The sequence below is a fragment of the Colletotrichum jinshuiense genome, chromosome 10 (assembly GCF_051148585.1).
Source record: "Colletotrichum jinshuiense chromosome 10, complete sequence".
Lineage (NCBI taxonomy): Eukaryota > Fungi > Ascomycota > Sordariomycetes > Glomerellales > Glomerellaceae > Colletotrichum > Colletotrichum jinshuiense.
Genome location: NC_139303.1, coordinates 2,918,853 through 2,944,278, shown reverse-complemented (window position 1 = coordinate 2,944,278; position 25,426 = coordinate 2,918,853). Strand labels below are relative to the sequence as shown.

Genomic DNA, 25,426 nt, shown 5'->3' with positions numbered 1-25,426 from the left:
TGTCATGAGGGAATCCACGTTGATGACATGGGAAGCAAGGCCCTGACTTACGGGCCAGGGGTATTAGATGTCCCGATTCCTTTTCCTGTACATTTAGGATTAGAAGAATCAACGCACTCATCGGCCAGTATTGCTGTGCCAACACATTCTGAGACTATTTCACCAAAGTTGGTGTGTAGTTAGATATCATCTTACCTCAACATTCAAGAGATAGAGATAGTTACAGCATCAATTCTGCTTATCTCACGCGATTCTCAATCTTCTCTGGCCTCTTCCACTAAGGCACGCTGCTTAACTTTGGAACAGTCGACTCTTGCTGTGCTCGTTTATTTCCTCTCAAAATACTGCACGATTTTACGAAAATACGATGCCATTTTCCCCAAAGGACGACATACCAGACCTGGCTGGCAAGGTCATTATCGTGACTGGCGGTAGTAGTGGTCTTGGCAGGGAGAGCGTGCTCCAGCTTGCAAAGCACAACCCCGCGGCTATCTATCTTACAGCCAGAACAGAAGCACGAGGTATCGCTGCGATTAAGGAGGTCCACGATGCTGTGCCAGAAGCCAAGGGCAAGATCAAGTTTCTGGAATTAGATCTTGCCTCTTTTGCATCAATAAAGAAAGCCGCCAACACTTTCTTGGGACTGTCGGATCGCCTCGACATCCTGATGAACAATGCAGGCCTAATGGCCACCCCTCCAACCCTTACAGCCGACGGATATGAAGTCCAGTTTGGTTCAAACTACATGGGGCCTGCTCTCTTCACCAAGTTGCTGCTCCCTGTCATCGCCAAGACGGCCAAGCAGCATGGGAGTGATGTTCGCGTGGTCAACTTGAGCTCGGAGCTCTTCAAGCAGGCACCAAAAGAAGGAATTGTCCTTTCCCGCTGCAAGACCCCTCTTGAAGACGTTTCTAGTCTGGCTCGCTATGGTCAATCCAAACTTGCAGATTACTACCACACTCGCACCCTGGGTCAGCTTTACCCTTCGATCAAATTTGTTGCGATCCATCCGGGAGTCGTAAACACCGGTATTTTTGATGATTTCAAGAAAAGACGACCTTGGCTTGGTGGTCTTGTCAGTGTGGCTGCGTCAATCTTTTTGACCGATGTCCACGCGGGGGCACAAGCGCAACTGTGGGCGTGCACAGCGGATAGGGAGAGCATTAAGAGCGGAGGTTTCTACAATCACAAAATGAAGGAGTATAAGGAATCGATTCTGTTTGATGATAAGGCAGCCCAAGCCCTATGGGATTGGACTGAGAGGGAGTTTGAGAGCCAGGGGGTTTAAGTTCGCGTCGGAAAGACAACCAGGCCAGGCCGAAAACCTTGAATCAGTTTCATGAGCTAATAATTCATTATTCAATTCCTCTTTCAGACCCCGAAGTCATACAACATCTTTCAAGTAAATTAATATCATCTATCAGATACATGCAGGGAGAGTTTCTCATGAATAACAAAGATAGACAATCTATGCAATACGAAGCATTTGATACGAAAACAGGATCCCTTCTTTTCTATAACAGTACAGATTTTCGTTTTTGTAACTGCAAAGAATTACCGTCTTGCTTGGATGATTATGCACCATTCCATATACTACTACATGCCGTCGTTGTCCAACGTGTGCACCGGTGACAATATAGGGCCCGAGGTTCTGCGCCAATAGAAGTCATCTCTCCGCGGACTCCATATCAGCTACGTGAATTACCTCGTTTGGCTGGTCATCTAGTAAGATATCTAATAATCTGAGGGAGGCGCTATCATCACAGTTTACTGGAATCTGTCTGATAAAGTCAGTATTCAAATGGTCTCTCGCCGCCTTGTATGTGTTACAAATATTCAAGCGAGAGAAACTCCTTTCACTTTCTAAATACTGTCTTTATCAGCGGTAGCCCGAGGCCGTGATTTCGATTGTATCGTTACAAGTGGCATTGGGAATATGTAAACTATTTGTCAATAGCTAGCAGACGAAACGAAGTAAGGCTAAGTTGGTCTCTCAATGAGAAGGAATTCAAAGGGTGTTTCATTGTCCGAGGGCAGTGAGGCGGTATGCAGCCATCCGCTTCACCAGTGCGGAACGTCACATTTTGACTAGCCCCAGTCAGTATCAACAAGTTTCCACTAGCTCTGTTCTCCAGTAGCGACCTCATGTAGCAACCTTGTGACACCAATGTTACGCGATTGTTGATATGGATAGGGTTTATTTTTCTCCTAATATATTCAAGTCTCCCCTCTTAGAGTTTTTATCAAAAGATTTGAAATATCTAGGTAGGTCCATGTCTTTCCATAGCCAATTAGAACTGAGTATTGTTTCAATAAAATCATCAACGGTCTAATACCATCTTGTGGTTTGGTGGTATGTAAATCACGGTGGCCCTAACCATGCACGCTCTAAATGAATAGCTGAAGTGAGCTGTCAGATATATTTATTTGCGTGATTTACTTTTGATTAAACTATCTCAGACCGTTTCTCTTCCATTGACGCTGCGCCGAGCCCTGGCCGCGGCACCACCAACGACCCTGAAGCTGCCACAATTCAACCACCGGAAACCACAGCTGGGCAAGCGACAAAGCAGAGATAGCCTCCTCCACGTTATTCAAGTCAAAACAATGTGTCGACGACAACCCCCTGGTCAGCGGTGCCCCATCCAACAGCTCTTCCAGGTAGGCATTTTCTAAGGAACCATGCTCCCATCTAAGGGAAGCACTGGCCCATACGATCGGTCATAATACCGCAGCCGCTGGCGCTGTTGTGTCCACCATCCCAATCAGGGGGGCATCTGCACCCAAAAACGCAGGGAACAATGCAACGTCCCCCATTGTTGTACGAGCACACAATAGCGCCACCAACACAAGTCCTTCTCGCCTCGAGGGTGGCGGGAGCCGGAGCCGGAGCGGCCATGACACTGGTAGCCATGAGCACGACGGCGGCTGTAATAGAGAATTGCATCTTTACGATTGGTGATTGGTGATTGGTGATTTAGTGGTGATTGACTTGAGCTGCGAGGTGTTGTTGTACTTGTTTTTATGTTGTAGATGTTGTGATTATGGGAAGTTTGTAGTTATCAGAGAATTTGATGTTTTGATGAGGATTAGAATATTGTTCGGTATTTTCTCCCTTCTTATACTATTCGGAATTTCCTTGCGTTTGGTATGGTATTACTATTACTATTTTAGTATTTAGATCGACGTCTCCTTATTACGTGTAACCCTAGGTCTCGTGTTCATCAATGCCTAATATTAATTTATATTTTTGTTTAAAGCCTTCTATTGGCCTGCTGTATTCACATGTGTGCGTGACTTGTTGAACATTCATGTGGTTGAAATTGCCGCGTTCTATTGCGGTGATAATGGGTATGATGTCCGACCCACCCTATCTATCCCATTTGCCAGTCTGTTGCCCGTCCGTCCTATCGGGTATTAATCGACTACATCAAAAGTTCCCCCTTGTCACTAAATTCCAATCATCTATAGACACTACTACTGGTTAAGGGAAAATATTGATCTTCTCAAATTGATCGCAACCCACACGTTAAGTGCACAAGTCTATCAACAGCCGACGGGATATAATGGGTCTATACCTGCTCATTGGCTATATCTATGGAATATTATCCACCCAGCGGTGATCCTTTACGGAGACTGTACTTATGGCCTTCCTAATTGATAACTTGATCTTTCTTGCTATTGGTTTTGTTTTGTATGTACTCGAGTAAGGATATTGGCACTTTTATGGGGTTCTCACTACACGTGCAAAACCGAGGTTCTGTCTTTAAGAATCCTCAATCCATTAGGGTATAGCTGTCCAAAAACATCCTAATTACCCCATGATGGAAGTGACTGCGCAGGTGAGTGATGGCTCTAAAGGAATTGCGGTGTATATGAAAAACACCGCAGCACTACTTAAAGCAGAACACAAATTCTTATCAGGGACGCCTACAAAGCAAACATACGCTGTGCAAGTGAATTACTCCCTATTCCCTGTGTTTATAACACCATGGCTGTAAAATGAGCTAGCTTGGAAAACCGAGGCCACATAGGACTTCTAGTCATGTGTCGCTAGGCTGATTAGGGAGGCGCTAACGTCCTTAATCTAACGGAGAGAGGGGCCCGGATTATGTTTTCCTATCGGAGAGAAATACATCCTTGATCACAGGTTTTTTAGAAAGACAGGAAGAATTAGAAAATTACGATATGTTTGCTCAGCAAAGTTCCTTTGATGCCTGGAGCTCCGGGCACTCGGTCTGCCCCATACACTTACACATGGCCAGCCTACAGAAACACCACATACGGGTTCTTTATCCTTACTGACTTCAGGTGAATACGAGAAATATCTCGTTGCGTATCTCTTCTGACTGCTGTGTTCTCCTTTCTGTCGCGCAAATTCTGTACAATTAGCCGTCATGATCACCGTATGTGCTCCTGGGTGCTTTTAAAACAGACACATTCTGAGGAAAGGCGCCAACTTAGGTTCTGCCGTGGCAATGTTGTCGGCGATGATGAGATGCCAGCTCACCGCTCGCTGTATACACCGCCTGCTCCGAGACAGGGGCTCTCTACATACCTCACAGATAGACACTCTCAGACGTACCAGTAAGTTAAAACTAAATACTCACCGTCGCGAAGAAGTGGGAGCTGAATGAACGAATTCTCCCTATTCCCAGCGGTTTCTCAAGCGCGTCAACTACGTTGTGTGTGCGACTTCCCAGACACTTCATCGCACCACAACCACCTCACCTAACATAGTCTCACAAGAGCGGCGCCAAGTGCCGCTAGAAGTCGTCTTCATTTTGTCTTCTAGCGCTGCATCAACGTGTCATCTTGCAACATCATACTAGCTAGCCCCCGACATGGCCTGAATTCTCCCCTAACTCTGGGGGGTTCTCGCTCCCAGGACGTTTAAGAAGCAATTAGTCAAGTCTAATTGCAAGTTTCCCGACGATGGCGCCATGACACTGCATCCAGGACCTTCCGATAACGTTGAGAAATCACTCTCGCTTGTTATTTTCTCACAATCATAAACCCCTCCCGTGTGCACCCTGTCCCGATCCACAAGTGGCACAAGGCCTTGCCTCTAAATAAGCCTGACGAAAGTGCTATCATTGGTCATGTCTGTAGGTTGATATTCCCCATTTAGCGAAACATCACGAGCCTGGCAAACGACTATAAAGCAGATAGAGAAGGCACTACCTCGTGAGCTCCAAGTCCCCTCCGTTTTCAAGTGCAAAGGCAGCATACTGGCTCTGAACCTTGACATATTTCAGGGACGACAATATCGACAAGGCCGCGTCTAACCTTTGAAACTAGAACGGGGAAGAGAAACTTCAACTGTGGTCCATATGAATCCGATGGCAATACCATGTAGTTCGCACTTTTCATGATCTAAAGGCCTTTAGAACTACACGACTGCCACGATGTTGAATTTTCCATAGATTTCATACATGAGACTGCTGAACAGCGGCAACAGCAACACGGCAAGCACATGGTTTTCCATAATGACCTTAGAATTCTGTACCCGCAACGAATGAACTATAACGAGCCGGCGAGATCACCTGGCGACTAGCGGGAAAATTTACCACCGAAGAATTGACCGCAAATCCACAAACTTGACAAACAAACTCTCCCATACAATATTCCTTCGCACTGAAATCCGACAGCAACTCATTCACTTTCAAGACTGAGAGTTGTCATTTTTGTTGCAAGAGCGGCATCACCCTGATACCTCTGGTCGCAAACCACAGTCAAGTTCTTCAGCTTAGCCTGCTTTTCCATCCAGGATCGAGCTCCATTGTAGCTGCAGTTGTAGTCCATAAACTCTCCGGGGTTCCTAGCAGTGTAAGAACTTTCTCTTGCACTTCCAATTGAAGGATGCATTTACTCACATTGTGATTTTGTTGGTTGACTTCTCAGTTGCCGGTTTACCCGACTGCCTGCTGTAGCCTTGAATGAGCGTCGCGCGATCGTATCGGCATTCGAAAACACTCTGCTCCGACTGTTAGCATGAGGAGTGAAGGTTGCCAAGATGTAGTGCTTGCCTTAAGCAAAGTAGTGACCTCCCCCTTCGTTGGCTTTGTTTTGATATCAGAAAATATTGCCCCGAGCGCTTCTGCGTCTTCGATACTCTGGCTGGCTCCTTGGCCCTGGGTCGGAAGCATCGGGTGGCTTGCATCGCCAATTATAATGGTGCGTCCTCGATGCCATGTCTTCAGGGGATCCTTTAACGTAGCCATCAGTGAAAGCCCGTGGGAGAAACGAGTTTCGACTTACCAGGTCACGCAATTGCCACAGTCCAACTTCTGTGCAATTCTTGAAGACAGCCCTTGCCCAAAGGGGAAACATTTTGAAGGTTTCCCTGAGTTTTTCCGGGTCTCCTTTCGTTGTCCATGACTTGCCTGATGCATTCTCTTGCATTTGATCTGATAGATATTAGTAGCAATTTGGTACGAATGTAGTAAGTGTCAAATACCATCTGGAACCAGAGCAACAATACTGTAGATGGAACCATTTCTAGCCGGGCCCATGATGATTCTCCGGTCATGACCCATAATCATTGTGGTGATCGACTCTTTTGGATCGACCACGGACGTGAACTCCTTGTCTTTCTCGAGTTCCGAGCTGTCAATAATGAGTCGATACGCTTGTCAAGGTTAGTTGCTGCAAAATGCGAAAGGTACTGGGTTGAACTCACCTGAAAATCCAGTAGGTATGGCGGGGGCTTCCTTTCCAATGACAGCCTTTCTAATGACACTCTTGCTGTGCCATACAGTTAGTCATGACGATGTTGATAATCAGAAAAAAACTTCAAGGTGATTGATACATACATGCCGTCAGCACCTACAAGCAGATCTCCAGCAATCTCTTCATCGGACTCAAGCTTCACCACACCAGCTTCTGGGTCGCAACTCTTGACTACGCATCCAGTACGGACAACAACTGGACCGTTTTTTGGTGTCTCTCTCGTCGCAGCATCCTTGAGAGCATTATGCAGATCGACCCTTGACAGTAAGCATTTGCATCTTTAGCTGCATTGCATGCCTACCTGTGGTACACCATGCGTTCCTACGCAGCCGGTTAACCATTACCCACGCAATTATCCCTATGACGCGAAGAATTTACTTACGGCTCCATAGCTCTTTTTGAGATGAAACGGAATCTCGGCATGTAGTTTACCGTCAGTGTTATAAATGCGGAACTGGTGTAGAGATTAGCGCCATATACTTGAATGTCTCATATTGTGTCAGCACGCACCGCCTCGTCGGCCATGGAGCCCATCTTGGCAAGTGACTCTTCGAGTCCCCATTGTTTCTCTACAATTCTGCAAACTGATGGTTAGCAATATGAAGCGATCACGCTTAGCACCTACAGCGAATACAAACGCACTTCGAAGCATTTGGCTGTAAGCTGCGGTATCAAATTAGTCCCTTCGTTTTAAATATTGGGGTTAAGACTTGTAGTTATCTTGATAATGGCGTCTTACGATATTGTTGCACCGATTTCCTTGTTGAGATAACTCTGTTCTAGGACAGTAATGTGCCGGTTCGGCCCACGCAGCGCGATGGCCTGCATGTGTCAACTATGTTGTATCGATGACTTAGCAAGGGTTCAACATACCGCAGAAAGGCCTGCAATCCCGCCACCAACTATGACAACATTAAAAACAGCAGTATTGGGCGGCATTGTGTTATGGTCAACAGGTCACTGTAAGATGTGTCGTGAGAGAATTCCCAGACCACTCTGGCAAGATCAAGTACGAATCCTGTTCAAGATTCGACGGACCATAGTGAATGTCAGACAATTCGGGGGATGTAACATGCTGTCCAAGATAGGTCATATTTCCACTGCATTCCTCACCCATGGTGATCATCCTTTAATCGCTGGCCGTCCTTTTGCCGGCGACCCACTGGGTCCGCACGCATGTTACTACAATGCGGAGACTGTTCAGGGTTACTTTTTCTCCGTGGAATCCGAACCGAACTAACCGAACCGAGGATTTGGAGCCCGAGTGTAAGTCACGGGCGAGCACCGTCAACCTCGGAAACTCCAAGAAACACCCGGATGCAAAACAAGCCATGATTGGGGTGGAGTTATTGTGGCAAACACCATGCATTTCAAGATATCAATAAGAGCCGCGATCGTCTAACCCAAGTCAGACTTTTGCTACAGTTCTGCAGGAGTCCAAGACGCACTTACATTGACATACTAACAACATACTATATCCAACATGGCTACCACTACCACCATCACTGAGCAGCCCAGCGCTCCCATAACGGCCATTAACGATGGTCGTATGAAGATGGATGGCTCAGATCCGTCGTATGGTGACTGGAGGGATGACCTCCTTCGGGATGGCTACGCCTTGATCAAGGGTGCTGTCCCAAGACAGCGTGCCGATGGCTATGCCGACAAGATGTACTCACTTCTTGAGTCTTTGTAAGCTAAGAACTTTCGAGAAAAGGCCTGAATGATAACTGACCGAGCTGGAGTGATCTTGGGTACGACCGTAATGACCTATCCACGGTGCACCCTGACAAGCTTCCGGTTATCAACGAGAAGGGCATGCTGATGGCCTACGGGGCTTGTCACGAAGATTTTGTCTGGAGTATCCGTAGCGAGCCTGGAGTCGTCGGGGCTTTTGAGAAGGTCTACAACACCGAGGACCTGATTGTCTCTTTTGACGTCATCAACTATGGCTTCGCCAACCGCGCCAACTTGCCCGAGAACAAACCTTGGCCTCACCAGGACCAAGTAGGTATTTTACGGCTACAAGAAAAGATCCAGTGCTAACACCAACCCAGGACCCTGAGAAGCCTGGTTTCCGCTGCCTTCAAGGCCTAGTCAACCTCCACCCTTGTGGCTCCAATGACGGCGGTCTGATTATCTGCAAAGGCTCTCACAACCTCAGCGTCCAGTTCCACGAAGAGCTCAAGGACGAGCCTCGAATCCCCGCTTGGACAAAGGAGTGGTACGGATTCACTGACCTTGGTATGCAGTGGCTCAAGGACCACGGCGGCGAGTGGATCAAGGTTTGCGCCGACCCCGGCGACTTGATCGTCTGGGACTCCCGAACCGCTCACTACAACGTCCCTGTCAAGGGCGAGATTGATCGCATGGCTGTCTACACCTGCTTCATGCCTGCGACTGATGCTACTCAAGAGGATCTTCTGAGGAAGAAGGCCGCATATGAAGGTATGCCGATGTTACTTAGTTCCCATTTATAATTTGGCGTTTACTAACACCTTGCCTATAAAGCCCGCCTGGGAACTACCCACTGGCCCAATGCTAGACACACCGGCTCAAATGCCGCAATTCGTAACGGACGGCCCGACCACATTGTGAGGGAAAGGCCACTAAACGATGCAATGTTGAATGAGAGGGCTTTCAAGTTGACTGGAATTCCCTATATCCAAACAAGCGCATGATCTTATATACACTGAGCCAAACTTATGGGCTTCTCAATCACCAGATACATGTATTGCAAATATATTACCATTCGTTATGAAAGAGTAAATGAACAGTATTTCTATTCTTCAAGCCGTGATTTTCTGTGTAAGAGACGATAGACACCGAACTCCGAGCAGGGAAAGGCCTGCAAATGTCATTGCGGTACTTCTCAACGATGCATCGACGGTATCTGAAGACTTGTTCGGAGGATTTCGCGTTGAGATCCGGAGATCCTGGGTAGTTTCTTAGCGGCATCACTTTCCGTGAAAACTTCCGAGATCACAGATGGGTAGCTAAGAAAAACATTTGGTGCAACCCGTGCCGAGCTGCTTTGGCTATACGAGACGAGCCCAATCACGGGGGGTGCCGTCACGTCCTTATTCCGCAGTTGCCATAAGACACGGGAAAGCATATCCTCGATGATCCGTTATTGGCCAAGGGTGAAGTGACTGATATGACAATAGCGTCGCTTCCGAACCGAAGCGTCGTATTCATTGTGGCACAGCAGTCAAACCGAGGAGTCCAACTCCGGGGCGCCGTGAGGGGGGCATTTTCTAGGCTTCCCCTTGTTTGGCTTGACTTCCCCGCAAACCAGCGGAACAGGTACGGAGTGCCGAACGACACTAGTGACTGATCCCAGCCCGGGGCCCCACTCTCGCACTCATCTGCACCCCAGCTTCCCCAGTCCGTCCCCCAAGCCGAACGTTGGTGAAGGCTGGGGTAAGAGGGGACACAACCAAGGAATCAGACAGCCAGGTACAAGCGTCGTTGTGGCATGTCAAGTTCGGCAAATGGCAACTTTGACATTTTTCAGGCAGCATCGATCACAGAAATAGACCTGTCGTCCCCGGATTGTGTCTGGATAGGGAGTTCTGGTCAACATTCTCATTTTAAAGTCCTGCCTTGAAGGACAGAGGACAGAAGACAGTCAGCCACAAAAATATCCAAGTATCTTGTCTCGTCCGAGAAATCACTATTAACCGCTCATACCGCCTCAAAATGGGCGAATCAGACAGTAAGATCTCCGAGGAGAGAGTTGAATCCGCCGACTTTCCTCAAAAGCTCGCGGTTGACGATGGGAGCTACAAGCCCAATGTCCAGTTGGCCGATGGAGATGTCACATATCTAATTCCGACCCCTAGTTCCGACCCTCAAGGTAAGTCATATTGATGTAGTTATTATGGGTTTTAGTTGGAGGTATTGAGAACAGCTGGACTAACTCGACAATTACACAGACCCTCTCAACTTGAGCAAACTGCGAAAATGGGTAAGTGTTTTGAGATTTTATGAGAGGGCTATGCTATAGAATACTGATTAAGTCTTACAACAGATAATTACAATGACCTGCGCTACTTTCGCCGCCGGTGGCCTTGTACAAGTTTCTGGACTCGGTGCACTCCTCGGCGAATTCATCCCACAATACGCAGCTGAAGGACACGGCAGCTACGAAGATATCTCACATCTAATGACATACCCATCACTCTTCATGGGCCTGGGCAATCTCATCGGCATGCCTTTGGCCCTTGCCATCGGCCGTCGACCCGTCTTCCTTGGCTCCTGCGCCCTGGCTGCTTTAGGCTCCATTCTCTGTGGCACAGCCAAGACATACAACACCCATCTCGCAGCTCGAATGATTCTCGGACTCGCTGCCGGTCAGAGTGAAGCTCTTTGCCCCTTGATGGTTCAAGAAGTTCACTTCCTCCATGAGCGAGCCCGATGCCTTATGTGGTTCACCCTCTGGCAGTCTACCCTCAGTGGAGTTTACACCCTCCTCACATCTTACATTGCTGCCAGCATTGGCTCCTCCGGGTGGTATTTTCTCGGTGCCGGCATCGCTTCTATTACATTCCTTTTTGCTATCTTCATGGTGCCTGAGACGAAGTACGATAGACCCCTCGCTGCCTACCAGGGTCAGGAAGCCTCTGTTTCTCGCTTCGTTACTGCTCATATCCTAGGCGTTGACGACACCACCGTTGTGTATACTGAAATACTCTCCCGCAAGACTACTACTGAGCCTCGCGAACTCGACATTGTCAATTTTAAGCCTCGCACTTTGGCTTCCGACATCCGCCTTCTTAACCAAAAGCCCGACTGGAAGGAGGGCTGGCAATGTTGTACCGGCATGGCCATTGTTACCTTCTTCCCTGACATGATGTGGGCCCTACTCCTTAACGGCCTGACTATGTAAGACACTGCCTGTGCTTTTGCCTGGTTCTCCACAAAGTTTCAGTATGCTGTCACTAACGTATTGTTCTTGGTAGCGGCGTCAACATCGCACTTGGCACCACGTATGGGGCTATTTTGCAGGCAGCTCCGTACAGCTGGAGCTCTTCAGTCGTCAGCTTCGCTCTGACTGGCCAAATTGTTGTTGCTTTCTTAGCTCTGCCGCTACTGGGGCGTGGCTCGGACTGGATCATTCAGTATTTTGCCCGCCGCAATGGTGGTTTTCACAAGCCAGAGTACAGACTCATTCCTCTGATCATACCTGTCATCGTGGGGACGCTCGCCTCCATTCTTTACGGCCAGGCTGCGGCACACCCGGAAAAATTCCACTGGTTTGCCATCGTGTTTTCCATCAACGCCTACTATTTTAGCTTCGTGGGAGCGAACCAGGTTGGAATCACCTACGCCCTCGACGCTTATCCGACCCGCTCTGGCCCTGTGCTTGTCATCATCTGTGCCATGCGAGGTGTTATCTCTTTCGGCACCAGTTACGGAGTGACACCGTTTGTCAATTCCATCGGATACGACGGAGCATTTGGAGTTTACGGTGGGCTAACTGCTGGCCTCGGATCTGTTGGAATTGCTGTCTTCATTTGGGGTAATCAAATTAGAGCTATGGTTGCAAAGTGGGCTGTTGCGGAAACTAGCGCTACCCCATCGTACAACCACTAGCATGGCCTCATGAGTTTGGATACTTAAGATGTTACGACTGGAATTGCCAAACCTGGAGTGATGATACCATGGGGCAATTGAAAAGATCAGAGAAGAAGTCGATATTGGGAGCTCGTATCATGAATGGAAGCAGGCCCTAAGATTTTGTTAAGCTGTTGACTTTTGGATGATTATGAGTTTTCTTATGATCGGTCCCTCTGAATTGTCGATTTTGTGAACCCCTGATGTCCAAAATTCATTTTTGATGTCAAATCAACTAACGTGAAGTGGTCATCCTTGCAAAGTTTGTGTGAATCACTTGACACGACATTGAACAAAACTCATCTTCAAATTGCTGAGCTGAACCATTATGTTACAAAAGTAGAATCTTGAGACAGTACTAACCTGAGCACAATATCGTCTTGCATGGTGATATGATATGTCCCGTGGAAAGAATGTTCCTATTTACATTCACCCTGCACGATAGACTGCATGGTATGTATGATCGATTTATAACGAAATATTATTTCATGACCAGTATCTACATGAGGACATCATCATTGGATAAACGGCAGGATGATCCGACTCTGATGTTCCGGACCGCAGTGGATGAAATGCTCACCCTTATTCCTTTCATGCTCGGGTCGCTCCGTTGAGAATGCCTTGTACTCTGCAATCGAGGGGAATTGGCCGCCAATTTGAACTTGCACAGACTCTCCGGCCTCATAGTCCACACCCATAGCCCAGATTCCAATTTCCAGCTCGACAATCTCACCAGGCGGGATCTTTTGCTCATCATCGTGCGGGTGGAAGGGAAATTGGGGATGCATCGAACGTGACGGATCAATCTTGCGGTGCGATGCTCTCAGCTGGCCAACAGAACCAAGGTGCAGGTTCGTACTGCTTCGCTCTTCGGGCGCGATATCATGGATCGACTTGACAGGCGCCGCCCAGAATGGAAAGCATAGATGCATCATTGGGTTTCCATCCTTGTCGAGCTTCCGAATGTTGATGAAGATGTTCATGTCGTCGTGAGAAGGGCAGGACACATGAAGAATTGCCTTGGGAATGCCGATCAAGCGCGAGGGCTTATCGAAGGTGTATGTGAACTTGGCCAAGGAGTTTCCGTCCTCAGAGTTGTATGACGCCTTTGATATTCTGGATGGAATTAACTCTGACATAGTTCCGTTCTCGAGGTAGAAGGTCTTGTAATCGGTATTAGGAGGGGGGAAGTCTTCGAGTAGGATATTGCTTTCAGGCTCTTGATCGCCGAACTTGAGAGAGGTCCAGCGAACCTTGGGTGTCTTCTCCCAGTTGTTTTCGATGCCCTTCAGGTACCTGTCAAAGAACTTCTTTTCAAGATTTCAGTCATCTTCCAAATAGTGGCTCAAGCTTGCGGAGACTTACTGCAAGGTCTTCGTTTGTCTCGGGAACACTATAGAGATCGAACCACTCTTGCCATGAGCTCCAGCGTATCCACTTCTTTTCACAACCCAGCTCCATGAACCCTCTAATGCTGCCCATGGTGTGGATGGAGCTGAAATCTGATCCCGATATATATGCTGGAATGTTGATGGCCTTCATATTCGCGCGCTTGTCTTCCCACCAAATATTGGACAAAGGGTTGCGGCGGTACATTTCGGCAAAATCCTCGACGCCCGAAGTTCCCTTGATGATCAAGTTCGTAATGAGGTCGAAGTTGCTCATGGAGAAAATACCGCCCCTGACGAACTGCTCGCGGAACAGATCACCGCTCCCCTCCCAAGGTGCGATAGCCTTTAGCGAAGGAGGGTTCAAAGCGGCGACGTGCCATTGAGCGATGGCAAGCGCAGAGTTGCCGGCCATGCCGACGCTGCCGTTGCACCAGTCCATCTTGGCAATGGTCTCAATGACATCGTATGCGTCCTCGGCATCTTGCAGACCCATGATGGGAACCTGTCCGTCGCTGTTGCCAGCACCTCTGCTGTCGACGCTGATGATGGCGTAGCCCTTTGGACACCATCTTTGGGGATCAAGGCCCTCGAATTTCTCGAGGCCACTGAGATCACTCTTTTTGACGCAGCATGACCATGGTGTCATGGGTAACATCGTCAAAGCGCTATATTTCTTGCCGTAAGGCGACCAGCCGACGATGGCCGGGATTTTCTCCGTCGGGTCTGCTGGGCGGTACACGTCAATGTAGAGCCTGCAGCCATCTCGGACTTTGATCTCGACATCGTGGTCGATTCGAATGTCGCTTACGAGAGGCTTCGCGCTGTATCCATTCCAGCCCTTTTGAAGGACTTCCGTGCGGCCTGGGGTGAAGCCCTGGTAATTGTTGACTCCGATTTCTGGCTTGCCAATGGGCTTGTGCGCGATCTGAATTGGAAGGGGCATGGTTGGAGAAAGTTCGATTAAATGGGGTCTTGACTAGGAATTCACAAGCTCATACAGCTGGTCCTCACCCAGGAAGTTTGCCAATGTGGCACTCTTTATTGAACGCGCTGGAATAGTTTCATCCTATCAATGGCACCAACTGCTCAGCATAACGCATATATGGATGCTTCTCGGTACAAGCACCTCGGTCTATTGCCGCTTATTGCGGGGTGGTATCGGAAACATACTTAGCCAAACTAGATTTCGTGGTTAAACCGCGGGATGAGATCCGGTCAAGATCTGTTCGGTTGAGCAGCGGCCGCCGGCCCATTCCCGTCACAAAAAATGTTCCTTGCAGCACCGCCGAACCGAACCGAACCGAACCCAGTCTATTCCCCGCACTCACAGACAGAACACGACTCCGAGGCGAGCTAAATAAACCGAACCGGATGAGACTGGATGAGGAGTCAGACACATGTTCTGGCCTGAGTAAACAGGAGAATGCGGGGATCACGGACAGGGTTTACATCTCAGAGCTTCAGATCTGAGGCAGTGCAGCATCTGGTGGCATCGGCCGGAGTCACATATAATAGAAGACGGGATTTTTAAGATTTCACCTCAAATTTTACAACATCAACTCTTATCATACTGGTAAACAGCACTCAAAGCTCAGAAGTGCACTTCCTGTGACCTCTCAAATCAACCAACATGTCCAAGTCCCTCATCGAGCCAAAGGCTAACTACGGCGATTGGCGAGACAGCTTCTTCGAGCATGGCTACGCCATCTTTAAGAACGCTATTAGCCCTGAGCGAGCTGAGTACTACAAACAAAAGCAGGTCGATTGGCTTAAGTCCTTCAACCGCGGATTCGACCCTAACAACGAGGATACCTGGACATCAGAGCATCTCCCTGTCTCCTTCAAGGGAGGTATGTACGGGTCCTATTGCGCCCCGCATGAACGATTCGTTTGGGAAGCCAGACTGTAAGTGGTTCTTTGGAGAAGGGCTTGGACTCCGTCTAGCCCAGATGGTCCACCAGATCTGGCTGACACCTTCGTAGCGAGCCTGGCGTCATTAATCCATTCGTCCATATTTGGGAAACTGAGGAGCTCCTTGTGAGCTTCGATATGTTCAACATTACTCTCCCGCGACAGAAGGATCTTAAGTGGTCCCCGTGGCCTCACTGCGGTAGGCGTGTAGCCTTGCAATCGGAGGCTTTCAGTTTTTGACTTCCTTTCATAGATCAAGACCCCAAGCGAAAGGGGTTGCAGTGTGTCCAAGGACTGCTTAATTTTGCCCCGAACGGCGACAAGGACGGTGGTCTGATTATCATGGAGGGATCAGCCAAGCTATATGACCAGTTCTTCCAAGAGACTCGCGTGATGGCTGCTCACGAAGATGCCCCTCCTCCGGAAGAGAACTACAGAGACCTATTCATCTTCAAAGAGGAAGACGTAAAGTGGTTTGAGGATCGCGGCTGCAAGCTGATCAAGCCGAACTTGGAGCCCGGTGATCTGGTGTTGTGGGACTCTCGGTATGATACCGAATCATTCCTGTGAGTTGTGAGAAGCCGGCTAATAGACATCTTCTAGTACTATGCACTACGCGAAGCATCCAGAGGGCACACAGATTCGTCATGCTCAATACATCTGCTTCACACCTGCCAAGTTCGCCGACCCTCGGAGCTTGAAGGAGAAGGCAGATATCTTCAGAGAGTGGGGAGGAACTACGCATTGGCCCCACACCAACATCCACCCTCAAGGCAGGGCTAAAAGAAATGGTGTGATCGATCCACAGGAGCGGGAAGAGCCCCTGGAGAAGCCGGTTATCACGGACAGGTTGCTGCAATTAGCGGCGGTCAAAGCATATTAGATTCAATATGGATGATGTAGTAATTTGGAGTTCATTCTAAATCATAGGCCATGACAATATTTGGTCCGTTTCCAGACGCCGATATTTTGTGCACTGCGTGGAAAGTGGGTGTTGATAAAGGGTGTGCTTCAATACCGCAGACTCAACGAGCTTAAAGTAGACAATAATGATGACTGAACAAGACCAATAGGTAAACCCTCAACGATATTCCATAGATGAAGTTAATTTCATAGTATTTTTTTTCTAACGGGAGGGACGTTCATCAATGTGAAATCGAGGAGAGTCGGAACTAGCTTTGGGGAGTGTTTGCTAGGGGACGCTGCAGCTAATGACAGCTCTTGTGCGACTGCGTGAGATAAATGCCATACATCCTTAAATGCATCAAAACCTTCCCCCGAGCATGCAAGAAAATAGATCCACAGCTGCGGGAATGAAACCCGTATTGATCAGTGACTAGCCATTAATAATCACCATGCCTCAAGTGGCCACTACCCGAGGCACATTGCCGCGGACCCCCGCCCCCGGATTGCTCAGGGCGGGGATCACAGCGAACATGGTTCATTTGGGAGGGTCTCCCCCTTCCCCACAGACAGGGCAGGTACCTACCTAACATAACCTGGGGAAAATGCAAGATAAACTATTCAGTTCGACCGACTTTTTTGTTCTGGCAGGCGCACCCCAGGGACCCTTCTTTTTCCGTTATGTACCCGGCTTACCATTGAGACAGCCGATCCCGACCGAGGAGTCTCCAAGTCCCCCCTCGTTCCACCTCGGAGAGTCGAGCACCGGCCATGAACAGCCCTTCCTCTGTTGCAATGGCGGACTCAATGTCGAGTTCAAGCGAGCAGCCGCCGATGGCATCGAACCAATCACACCCGAAGCGCATACGCCTCTCCTTGGCATGCAATCAATGTCGGAAACGCAAGGTGCGATGCGACGCCCAAACGCCCAAGTGCCATAACTGCATCCTTCGAGGGGACGACTGCCAGACCACCAATCCACGCAATTCCAACGAGCATGCAGTTCGAAGATGGGCGTCCAAAAGCAACACCACTCGAAGTGGGAGCAGCATACCAGAAGGCTCTGGACCACCACGGGATCGTCACATCCGAAAGGCATCTCCAAGACCACGACAGTACCTTTCACCGGCCTATGATGAGGGCCCCGAAGGCGAGGATGCCGCCTCACGTCGACTCTCGTGGGTTGCGCAGGCTTATCGGGCCAACGTCCGTGATAATGACAGCGGCCATGCACCCCACGACCACTCGGATCTTAACCCCGACATAGCCCTGAACACGGACGAAAGTTCCCATCGGCTTAAGTTCATGGGTGGCAGCAGTGTGCAGTCGCTTACTATGTTTGCCGATTTATTCTTCAGCAAACGTGGCCTTCGGACTCTGTCGCCCTACTTCCGGTTCGGTATGCACCATGTGGAGGAGTTTCAAGTACCCTTGATACTACAGTTGCCCTCGTTGCCGCCTCTGTCAGCCCTGGACGCGTACCTGGATGTGTATATGAAGCGGATATTCCCGCTTTTCCCCGTCTTTGATGAGCCTACCTTCCGCTCGGATATGGGCCGGTTGGCCTTGCTACAGGAGGCCGACCCCTCTGGTGGGATCCGGGATGCTATCGACCTGTCGCAAGTCCCGACACTCGTCTGCATCTATTCTATGATCTGCATCAGTGCAGATGAGGAGACTGGATTAGTAACAGAGATCGGGACGCAGTTCCTCGCCGCTGCATACAGCCTTCTGGGTCATGTCATCTCAACGCCTTATCTGGCTTCAGTACAAGCTCTGGCATTACTTACTCTTGCCCTGCGCGGCCGAAGCAAGGAAGGACAAGGGTGGCAGACTCTCGGCCAAGCCATTAGAATCGCCCACTCCATCGGTCTGCATCGACATGCCTCAACCAGACACCCAAGGAATCCTCCCCTATCAGCAGCCAATTCGGCCCCCTCCCCAGGATATCAAGGCAGCAGAAAGCTTCACAGTCATCTCTGGTGGACCTGTTATACTCTCGAGAAGCTGATGGAGTTGGAAACAGGTCGCCCAAGTGCAATACACGACTCAGACTGCGACCAGACATTGCCCGAACCGGTGCCTGTCCCTGCTGCTGGCATAGCCGTCTCCATCGGATCCTCCCCGGAAGGCCAGGCCGATCGCCAGGTGATTGACTACTTTCAGCCATGGGCTTCATTGACACGCATTATAAGTAGCATTAGTGCTCATATCTACCGCAAGTCTAGTCAAGCTCAGACTCCCCGCGTCCTCCTTGGCGACACTGTCCGCCTCGACTCGGCCCTCACAGAGTGGGCTCAATCATTGCCCCCCGAGATTCGTCCTCCCGGACCAAACAGTGGAAGCGTAATACTCTGCGAAACCGGTCACAAACACCTTGCCATCTTTCTCGCGATTCACTATCACCATGCTTTGATTACCCTTCACCGTGCAGCACTTGTGTTCCCGGAAGCCATGTATCGCACCCACATCAACTCTCAAGCAGACTCAACCGGCATTTCAGCCGTTGAACTAAGCCGTCTAAGACGTGGTGCAGAGATCTGCATTGGCTCTACGAGAGCTATTGTAAGACTAGTTGGTGAAATCGCCGATGACTCAACCCCCACGCCACGAACCAGAGGAACGTTTAGAGAATCACATATCAGCCGGTCCGAGTCGGTGGTGTTCACCATCACACAACCTCTCATCTCCGCTGTAGCTCTAGCGCTGCACATCCTCAAGCAGCCCGGTTCACGTCTCGCGCGATCAGATCTTGAGCTCTTGGGTATCGCAGCGCAGTACGCAGAAGAGCAGTACACCAAAGTCGGGCAGAACCCCCGCTTCATACAAGCCTGCTCTGTCTTGCAGTCAAACATGTCCGAGATTGTGATTTCGCAGCATGGCCAAGGCCAAGGCAGCTTCTCATACAATCACCTAGGTTCAACAGTATCTGACAACTTGGCGTGGAGAGGGGAAGACCAAACTCCGACGGGGCCTTCGAGCGCGGGAAATATTGTCGGGGAGATGGACATAATTGATCTGGAACTACCGGACCTGACAAGCATGTTCACCGAAATCAGTAACACCGACATATTCGGAGGCGTAAGGCTTGAAGATCTTTGGGGGATGTTGGGCGAGCCTGCAGAGGGGCAAGTAGCCGACGGGTCGGAAGGATCTTGGTCACGATCTTGAGGAAGGCAACTGGTAATCGGCTTGCGCGTATTTATGAATGATGTACGCATCAGGCATGGATTCTGTTAATAACTATGACTAGTACAAGCCCCATAGTTGCTTTCCATGCGATTATTGGCAAAGGTCTATTGTTCTTGCAGGGCTTAGAATCACTAAAGTTCAACTTAACCCTTCACAAGAGGAGACAGCTGAACTTGGTCTTTTGACCAGCATTATGTTCGAGCGCCACACAAACAATTCCGACGATCCGAAAAGGCACCCATTGGCGCATTTGTCGTGCCCTTGGCGCTAATACCATTTGTGGTGGCAGCATATCGCCAGTCAAATTCCGGCGACCCAACAAAGAGGGAGGCATAAAGCAAGATCTTTGGCTGGCCGACCTATTGCCCAAGATAGCTAGCCGTAATGTTCTGGTCTGCAGTTGGGTCGTGAGACATCAGCCAATTTGATCCGATTACCCGTTGCGTACTCCATGGTAATTGTCTCACCGAGTATGCAACGCCTTTGGCGCGCAGCAATGGGGCGGTCTTTTGTCCCTTTGTCTGTCGACCTTTACAAATCGGACATGGCCCCGCAACACACACTTCAGCGATCAACTCTTCATCTTCTATGCTTGTCAACCAACGATGCATACCCTTGTAGCAGCAGCAATCGTTTTCATCATTGCCCCAGTACTGGTCTGGCATTTTATCATCTACCCCCTGTTCTGGTCTCCTCTTGCGTCTATCCCTGCGGCTCATCCGCTATGCCATATCACACCCCTCTGGATTCATTGGAGGCGACTGCGGGGACAAGAGTACGAATGTGTGACGAAGGCCTTTCTCTCCAAGGGTCCTTATGTGCGCCTCGGTCCTCGTGAGATTGCCGTCAACGACATCGAAGCGGTGCGTTGCGGCTGGGGCGTGGGATCCTCCAGTTTTGACAAGCATCACTCTTATACGTACTTTAGAACACACAAGTTGGTGATCCTTTCTCGTCCGTTGATGGAACCGACTGACACTCATGATCCCAGCACCACCAATACCTTCACAACGCTCGGAAGCAGGCAGCATCGCGGGCGTCGCCAGCGTCTCCAGATTGTGCATTCACGCCAGTTTCTCCTGAAATCTTATGACGTGAAGGCTGTCCTTGAGTCTCTCGTGGAAACTCGATTATACCCGCTGTTGACTAATGTCGCATCCTCCAAAGAGGGCACTGCATCCATAATGCCTCTGGCGCAGTCTTTTGTGCTCGATTTTGTTTCGGCGTTTGCATTCGGGCTGTCTCTTGGTCACAACTTTCTCACAGACCGTCCCGCCTACGAAAAATGGTTTGCATTGAATAACGACTGCTATCCGGATGGCATCCTGGGTTATTTTCTCAAAGAGCACCCGCGGCTCGTGGAGTTTGTTCGCTGGCTAGGCGTGCCGGTAGTGTCTGAGAGATACATCAACGCCCGCCGAGAGCTGGAAACCTGGGCTCTGCAAAGAGTTGACGCTGCCGAAGACCTGTTACGGCAGTCCCGTGGCCAAGGGTCTGAACCTGCACCGGGTGACCTCCCAGTGCTATACGATGCCATAAGGACAGCCATGGCGAAGCAGAGCGGTTTCCAAAAGGCCGACTTTGTGCCGTCGCCGACTCAACGACTTGAGCTTGCCAGCGAGTGTCTAGACCATATTGGTGGGTTTTTTGGTTCTTCCTGTGAACAACGCGCTGACAGACTATACAGCCTCATCGGGGGAAACTTTCGGCACCACTTTCACCTACATGCTCTACGAACTATCCCGAAACCCCGATATTCAGGCTGCACTTCACAGCGAGCTCCTGTCTCTAAAGTTGCCTCTTGGAGGAGGCCATATACCCGATTCGCGGGAGCTCGAGCGGCTTGAGCTGCTCAATAGCATCATCAAGGAAAGCTTACGTCTGCGAAATACCTCTCCCGGTTTGGACCCGCGCGTAAGCCCTGCGCACGACACAAGCAAGTTCGGCCGCATCGATGAACTCCCTAGTCACACGCGCGTGGGCACATATGGCAGACATCTAAACCGCAATCCAGACGTCTACCTGGATCCGGATGTCTGGAATCCGTACCGCTGGACTTCAGAGGGCTCCAAGGAGACGGCCACTATGAATAGATGGTTCTACGCGTTTGGCTCTGGGCAACGAGGCTGTATTGGTCAACCCATCGCCATGGAGTGTAAGTTTAATCCCTCACCTAGCCTCTGCCATTGTTACTGACGAACTTGCAGTGCTGCGCATGGGACTTGCAGTCATTTATACTACCTTCATTACGAGCGTGGCGGATGAGACGGAGTATCCGGGGGCTGGTTGTATGAGTAGCGCATGCACAGAGACATTGTTGCTTCGATTTGAGAAAATTACTCCAGCTGTGAAGACATAAGCTCTTGGCGGCAGTTCGTATTTTTTAATTAAAACCATCCAAATAAAGTACCTCGAAAACACTAGCATACATGTTATACCTAATCATGCCGATTCTCTGGCCGTCACCGGTGTTTATAGCTCGTTACCCACCAGTTCTGGACTTGCACCAATATTGGCCCTGACGACTTCTATTACTGACAAAACACTCATAAGATCAGGTGGTGATCTTGTGAGGTTGCAATGGGGTAGTTTATGTTAAACTTTGCCAGTCCACTCGCGAGCACAGCCATCAACTCCTGACCCAGTTTAAGCCCTGTTACAACGTGATGCCGGGGACGTGCAAAAGGTCCATCCGCTCAGACCGCTTTGTAGTTCGCCTGTTTACCGAGTCGATCGTATTCGGAAGGAAGAAAAGGGGTTTTCCTACTTTGGTCAATTGGACCAACTGGCGCTCATCCTTTTAAGCGAATTTTCTCAAATGAGTAGCTATCCCGGCATGGTGGAGCCCAAAAGGTTCAATGGATGCAACGATAGGCGGCTGTTCTCCTCTTGAGATACGACGCAGCCGGGTCGTGAGCTACTCTGGTTCAAGGACAGTGCGCGAATAGTGGGCTATTGAGAGGACTCATGTCATATAGTAACCTGTCTTATAAACAAAACCAGTACGCTCTCTCTAGCCCAACGCTGCCTTCTTGTCTCTGGTGCCTTGGGTCGTCGCAATTGTGCACTTTCACTCGTTACGCCTCTACATTCGTTTGGCAATTTGGGGTATCTATCCACTTGAGCCGACATCTCACTCCTTCTGATCGCGTTCTCCCTATTTCACCTGCTGTAGCTGCCGGTGAGAACTTTTCCTTCGCTCGAAGAATAAATTTCAACACCTTCAACACAACTATCATTATGCGATTCCCGATCGCCACGTTGGCCGCCTTGGCCCTTGTTGACCGTACCTCGGCCGATCTCCATTCTCTTGCGGTAGCAGCAGGCAAAAAGTACTTTGGAACGGCCACGGATAACAATGAACTTTCGGACTTCGCTTACACGGCTGTCACCAAGATTGTCGGCAACTTTGGCCAGATAACCCCCGGAAACGGACAGAAATGGGACTACACTGAGCCGACACAGGGGAGGTTCCAGTACACGTATGCGGACGTTGTGCCCAACTTCGCCAAAGCTAATGGTCAGATCCTCCGATGTCACACGCTGTTGTACCGTTCTCAGATCCCTACTTGGCTGACTGGCGGATCTTGGACCAAGGCTTCGTTGGCCTCTGTTATCAAAACACACATTGAAAACTTGGTTGGTCACTACAAGGGTCAGTGTTACTCGTGGGATGTGGTCAATGAAGCCATCGACGACTCAGGCAACTACCGTGACACGGTATTTTACACCGTTCTTGGCCTCGATTATCTGACGCTGGCTTTCAACACGGCACATGCTAGCGACCCCGCGGCCAAGTTGTATTACAACGACTACAACATCGAGAGCACCAACGCGAAGCAGCAGAGGACAATTGAGCTTGTCAAGTATGTTCAGGATGCTGGTGCTCCCATCCACGGCGTTGGTCTGCAGGGCCACTTCATCGTCGGTAGCATGCCAAGCCAGGAGGACCTAGAATCCGTTGCCAACTCTTTCACCGCGCTTGGGGTTGATGTTGCCTACACCGAAGTCGATGTCAAGTTCACCAGCCTGCCGTATACCAGCGCTGGTCTTCAGTCTCAGGCCGAAGCGTATGTCGCTGTGATCAACGCCTGTCTCAACGTCGAAGGTTGCGTGGGCTGGACCATCTGGGACTGGACGGACAAGTACAGCTGGGTCCCAGGCACGTTTCCAGGACAGGGTGGTGCCTGTATCTTTGACAGTAACTTCAAGCCCAAACCGGCTTATTCCTCTGTCTCTTCTGCTCTCGCTGCCGCCGCTTCGAAAGCCTCCTCTACCAAGGCTTCCACGACTGGTGCCGTCACTGCCACTCCCACCATCACTTCAAAGACTAGGAGCGCCGTCGTTACTCCTTCGCTTGAAGTCTCAAAGGCTTCAACTGTCATTGCTGCCAATAGCACCACTGTCATTCGGGCCACATCCGTCGCCAACTCTAGCGCCATCGTGTCAACTAGACCCATCAATTTCTCTTCTGCACCAACCCTGACCATGAACACCACTGCAATCTACCCCAATGGAACAGCAACGGCCACCGGTTCCGCTGGCGCTACGCCTACAATCTCTGCCGGCATCATTTCTACCGTAACTCCCGGGCCTGGTGCCTCAGTCCCTGGCAGCAGCAACAACATTACCGACTTCCCTGGCAACGTCCCTGCCCCGACTCCCTCTACAAGTAAGAGTGATGGAGGCTCCGCAACCACAGATGATGGCTACGTTATCTCTACCATTTACACTACCAAGATCTACACTGTCACCTCGTGCGCCTCTGCTGTCACAGATTGCGCTGCCAATGCCGGAAGCCTCACCACTGAAGTTGCTGCCTTCACGACTACTGTGATGACATCAACGATGCCCCCTCCTGCTTCAACTTCGGCTCCCGTTCGATCAGCCCCAATCAGCCCGTGTGATCGGAAGCGTCTTCGCCGCCGCAACAAGAAACGCCACGTTGCCGCCATCTAGAAGGGTTGATGATCATCCTGTTTACTCGCACGAGGGATGGACGGAGATTCTAGAAATATTAAGCATATTGTGTAATCCTAATGTCACATTGAATACAAAAACACACATTCTGAGGACTAGTAATCATACATGTCGCAGCTTGCAGTATTAAACCGACACCCTGGAACCTACCTTCTAAAAGACTCGGGTTGGTTCTGTTGATAATAATCGTAGGCGACGTGCGAAGTTCCTTCAATGCATTTCAACCAACGCGAGTTTTAACGCTGTTAAGAACTTCGATCTGCTGCATGATATCTCCTCGCTGATTAAATGGTACTGTGAAATAACTTGTATTGGAAACATATTTTGCGACATTCAAGTCAATGCAAAGAAAGAAAATACATGTTAACATCATTATTACTAAGATATCCTGGGAACACTAGCTACTACTTCGTACTGTTTATCTCGTCTGGTATCTCCAAACTTGAAATATTACCAGAGTTCCGGAGTATTTGACGCTCTCGGCGTTTTCTTAAGGGCCGACTGCTGAGACCCTCAGTTTGGGAACTCGACTTCGTCGATGTGAGAGGTCCAGTAAATTCAACACGCGAACCAGTCATTATGGTAGACCATTAACTAAGTTTGAGTCATGATGTTTTGAAACGTACACTGCATGGTATGGTTTCCGCTGCATAAACTGAGATGTCGTCAAAGAAATCTCTCTTTTTACGTTGCCCTGA

General features: G+C 49.6%; 5 protein-coding genes across 5 annotated transcripts; 3 read left to right on the top strand and 2 right to left on the bottom strand.

The window, feature by feature from the left end:
• Window positions 1-367: 367 nt before the first annotated feature.
• EsH8_X_000752 (uncharacterized protein) lies at window positions 368-1,288 on the top strand (the record flags this gene model as incomplete). Its single annotated transcript, XM_083274840.1, has 1 exon — window positions 368-1,288. One exon carries the CDS (start codon window positions 368-370, stop codon window positions 1,286-1,288), a length of 921 nt encoding a protein of 306 aa, XP_083120232.1.
• A 5,164-nt stretch (window positions 1,289-6,452) lies between these two features.
• EsH8_X_000751 (uncharacterized protein) lies at window positions 6,453-7,384 on the bottom strand (the record flags this gene model as incomplete). Its single annotated transcript, XM_083274839.1, has 7 exons — window positions 6,453-6,631; window positions 6,683-6,747; window positions 6,816-6,989; window positions 7,034-7,053; window positions 7,115-7,186; window positions 7,243-7,316; window positions 7,375-7,384. 7 exons carry the CDS (start codon window positions 7,382-7,384, stop codon window positions 6,453-6,455), a joined length of 594 nt encoding a protein of 197 aa, XP_083120231.1.
• Window positions 7,385-10,434: 3,050 nt separating this feature from the next.
• EsH8_X_000750 (major facilitator superfamily domain-containing protein) lies at window positions 10,435-12,330 on the top strand (the record flags this gene model as incomplete). Its single annotated transcript, XM_083274838.1, has 4 exons — window positions 10,435-10,591; window positions 10,671-10,702; window positions 10,766-11,619; window positions 11,697-12,330. 4 exons carry the CDS (start codon window positions 10,435-10,437, stop codon window positions 12,328-12,330), a joined length of 1,677 nt encoding a protein of 558 aa, XP_083120230.1.
• A 536-nt stretch (window positions 12,331-12,866) lies between these two features.
• On the bottom strand, window positions 12,867-14,685 carry EsH8_X_000749 (Alpha/Beta hydrolase protein; the record flags this gene model as incomplete). The annotated part of the gene is made up of 2 exons (XM_083274837.1): window positions 12,867-13,661; window positions 13,717-14,685. 2 exons carry the CDS (start codon window positions 14,683-14,685, stop codon window positions 12,867-12,869), a joined length of 1,764 nt encoding a protein of 587 aa, XP_083120229.1.
• Window positions 14,686-15,372: 687 nt separating this feature from the next.
• EsH8_X_000748 (uncharacterized protein) lies at window positions 15,373-24,707 on the top strand (the record flags this gene model as incomplete). The annotated part of the gene is made up of 11 exons (XM_083274836.1): window positions 15,373-15,647; window positions 15,725-15,852; window positions 15,907-16,198; window positions 16,257-16,488; window positions 17,673-17,955; window positions 18,025-19,637; window positions 20,543-20,611; window positions 20,849-21,386; window positions 21,436-21,903; window positions 21,956-22,036; window positions 22,924-24,707. The coding sequence occupies 11 exons, from the start codon at window positions 15,373-15,375 to the stop codon at window positions 24,705-24,707; spliced, it is 5,763 nt and encodes a 1,920-aa protein (XP_083120228.1).
• Between the last annotated feature and the right edge of the window lie 719 nt (window positions 24,708-25,426).